This window comes from Anoplophora glabripennis, unplaced genomic scaffold, assembly GCF_000390285.2.
Source record: "Anoplophora glabripennis isolate ALB-LARVAE unplaced genomic scaffold, Agla_2.0 scaffold2494, whole genome shotgun sequence".
Classification (NCBI taxonomy): Eukaryota; Metazoa; Arthropoda; class Insecta; order Coleoptera; family Cerambycidae; genus Anoplophora; species Anoplophora glabripennis.
In genome coordinates this window covers 4388-7479 of record NW_019418568.1, presented here as the reverse complement: position 1 = coordinate 7479, position 3092 = coordinate 4388, and the positions used below count along the sequence as shown (strand labels likewise).

The following is a 3092-nucleotide window of genomic DNA, read 5'->3' as shown; positions in this document are numbered from 1 at the left end:
TTCATGCCAATTTAAATTTCTAGTCAAACTGAAATAGCATGTTTTCCAACCGAAATCTGAGATTGCATGTTTTCGTACTAAAGCGTCGATATAATTAATTTTACTCCAATCACAGCCGGTGAAACAGAATGTTGTGTTTTAATGTAATCTTGACCTTATCGTTTTAATAATTTTTAATTTAACCGAAATTTTATTGCGAACATGAAGGAAATAAAATTACTGTTCCAAACAAAATTACTGGTCACATGGCTTGTAATAATTTATGAACACTCTGTATGATTAAGTACACAAACATTCAGGGCTTCAGGAAAAGTACCCCAAGTAAATAGAGTGTTTCACTTAATTCCTCCGTCTTCAGAAAGGGCTGAGATAAGTTAAAAAATAAGTAAAACAAATATATGACCTACTCCAGGCTGGATATAAATGGATAGAATGTCTATTCTTTTACGTTAAGAAAAGCTTCTGTCATTTTCTATTTATCAATTGTCACATTTGATATCTTACCCATCCCCCTGTTGTCCAAATTAATAGTTCAGAAAATACTTGACAGGAGAGCAGTCAGGACTAACAAATCCTGGAGCAAACGTTTCAAACATCTTAAACTATTCCTGAATACTGCTCAGTGTTGCTATATGTCAATGACCTCTCACAAACATAAAAATTCTCTATAAACTAGCAAAAATTTATATTCTTAAGAATATATTTTATTTTTACTGCAAAACGTGTGCATTTATTAAACAAGGTAAGGAATGATTCTTTGAGTTATTTTAAACCAAAAAGGTTATATTAAATGGATCCATAAATTGATAGTTTCTGAAATACATGATGTTGAAATTGAGCTTTTCTAAAATGGCTCTGAAGACATTTGATATAGAATGATGAAACTTCTGTTATTTGTAACTCCCGGTAGCTCCGCCACTGATATACATTTTTATATTCAAATTTAGGAGATATTTACCTTCAACTAGGTAAGTATTAGCCTAAGTTTCATTATTCTGCATCAAACATCTTTTAGTTTTCAGAAAAAGTGTTTTCTTTTTTAATTTCAACACTGTGATATCTCAAAAACTATTGATTTGTGAACCCATATTTATATAATCTTCTGGGCTTAAAATTACTCAAAGAATTGTCCCTTAAATTTGTTGACGTATTTAATTAAAATCCTGTACAGTATCATGGGAGTCAACTTAATAAACTGTCCCCCTCAATGTCGAAATTCTCAATCGTATTTAAATTAATGGGTTGAAATGCAACGGGCATATGCTTTAGCCATATAAAGCATGGAAATGAAAGAGAATTAAAATGGGGGCAGAGACTTTGTGAATACATATTAATCATCAGGCAACATTCCATTATCGATAGTCGATCTTCAATTCTTGCCATATTTATGTCTAATCTAACATTTTCATATAAGGACTGCACTAAAATCTAAAAGAACTTTTATCTGTAGCTCAAGACGCAGGAAGATTTAAGGAGGAAATAGTCCCAATTCCGGTAAAAGTAAAAAAAGATACTGTAAATTTTGAGATTGATGAACATCCAAGACCCCAGACTACAATTGAAGGTTTAAAGAAACTCCCTACCTTATTTAAAAAAAATGGAGTAGTAACTGCAGGATCAGCTTCGGTAAGGAACTTAATTATTATATTTTTTACCTTTAACGAAATAAGTTATTGGTGTCCAAAATAGGAAGTATTCAAATTTAATGAATGAAAACTTTTTATTAGTAGTACTGCCAATTTTTCAATTACAAGAAAATTAATGCTGTAAAAACTGCATAAATAGACTTGAACTGACTAATTAAGTTAAATAACAAATTATGATTTTAAGTTGGATCAGGATTTAAGCAAGTAGTCACTTATGTTGGATAAACATTATTGTGACATAATATAAAATTATTTATTATTAGTAAATGTATAATTTTAGGGTGTCTGCGATGGAGCAGCAGCTGTAGTCTTAGCCAGTGAAGAGGCTGCAACAAAACATAATTTGAAACCACTGGCAAGAATACTGGGCTATTCTGTAGTAGGAGTAGAACCTTCTATAATGGGCATTGGTCCTGCACCTGCTATTAGAAATTTACTGAAAGTAACAGGAAAGTCATTGAATGACATTGATTTAATTGAGGTATTTTTTCTATTAACTAATTTTTATTCAAATTTCTCATTTCATTTTTTTTTTTTAGATCAATGAAGCTTTTGGTGCTCAAACTTTGGCATGTGCCAAAGAATTAAATTTAGATTTAAGTATATTAAACGTTGATGGAGGAGCTATTGCATTAGGACATCCTCTTGGTGCTTCAGGTTCCAGAATTACTGGACATCTCGTTAATGAATTAAGGTAGGAAAACATAACCTATTAATTTTTTATTAAACGGTTTTAGGTAAAATATTTCTAAATGTGTAACAATTAAAATTATTTAATATTAATATTTATTTTATTTCCAGGAGAAGGAAAGCTAAACTTGGTATTGGATCGGCTTGCATTGGTGGAGGTCAAGGAATCGCTGTGATGGTTGAAGCTTTATAAATAGAAGACTTTATTAAAAGACTTATAAATATATCTATGAATTATATGTACTATATGCCTCTTGTAATTTACACATATCAATAAATATATATTTTTTTCTATACCAAAATATTATCTGCTGTCAATAGTACAATCAAAAATATATTTTTGTATCAGAAGAATACTTATTGCCAATTATATCTTCCTATACCTATAGCTATACTTGCAGGCCCGGATCCAGAGACTGGTTTTGGGGGTGGCGCAAAGCACTTCTTTATCATTATTATTATTATTATTATTATTATTGTTGTTGTTGTTATTTTTTTGATGACGTAAGGTGTAGGTTAGGAAGGGGGACTTGCATTAATATCGACTAACTGCCTGTTGTCGTTTGGAGAAATTGAAGATCTTTAAAAAATGTTGTGCTTTGGGGGTGGCGATCGCCACATCGCCACCCCCTCTGGATCCGGGCCTGTATACTTGTGTTTCAAAATAGTTTCATAAATAAATCAAATCACAATTTTAACAAGTTCTTAATGTGATAAAATGATTTTGTGAATGTTCCATGGATATTATTATGTGCT

At 31.0% G+C, this 3092-nt stretch overlaps 1 protein-coding gene across 1 annotated transcript; it reads left to right on the top strand.

Annotated features, from left to right (window-relative positions):
- Positions 1-1428: 1428 nt before the first annotated feature.
- On the top strand, positions 1429-2690 carry LOC108916293 (3-ketoacyl-CoA thiolase, mitochondrial-like; the record flags this gene model as incomplete). Its single annotated transcript, XM_023456740.1, has 4 exons — positions 1429-1626; positions 1927-2127; positions 2186-2340; positions 2448-2690. Coding segments are annotated over 4 exons (636 nt in total), but the record flags the coding sequence as incomplete, so codon positions are not given.
- Between the last annotated feature and the right edge of the window lie 402 nt (positions 2691-3092).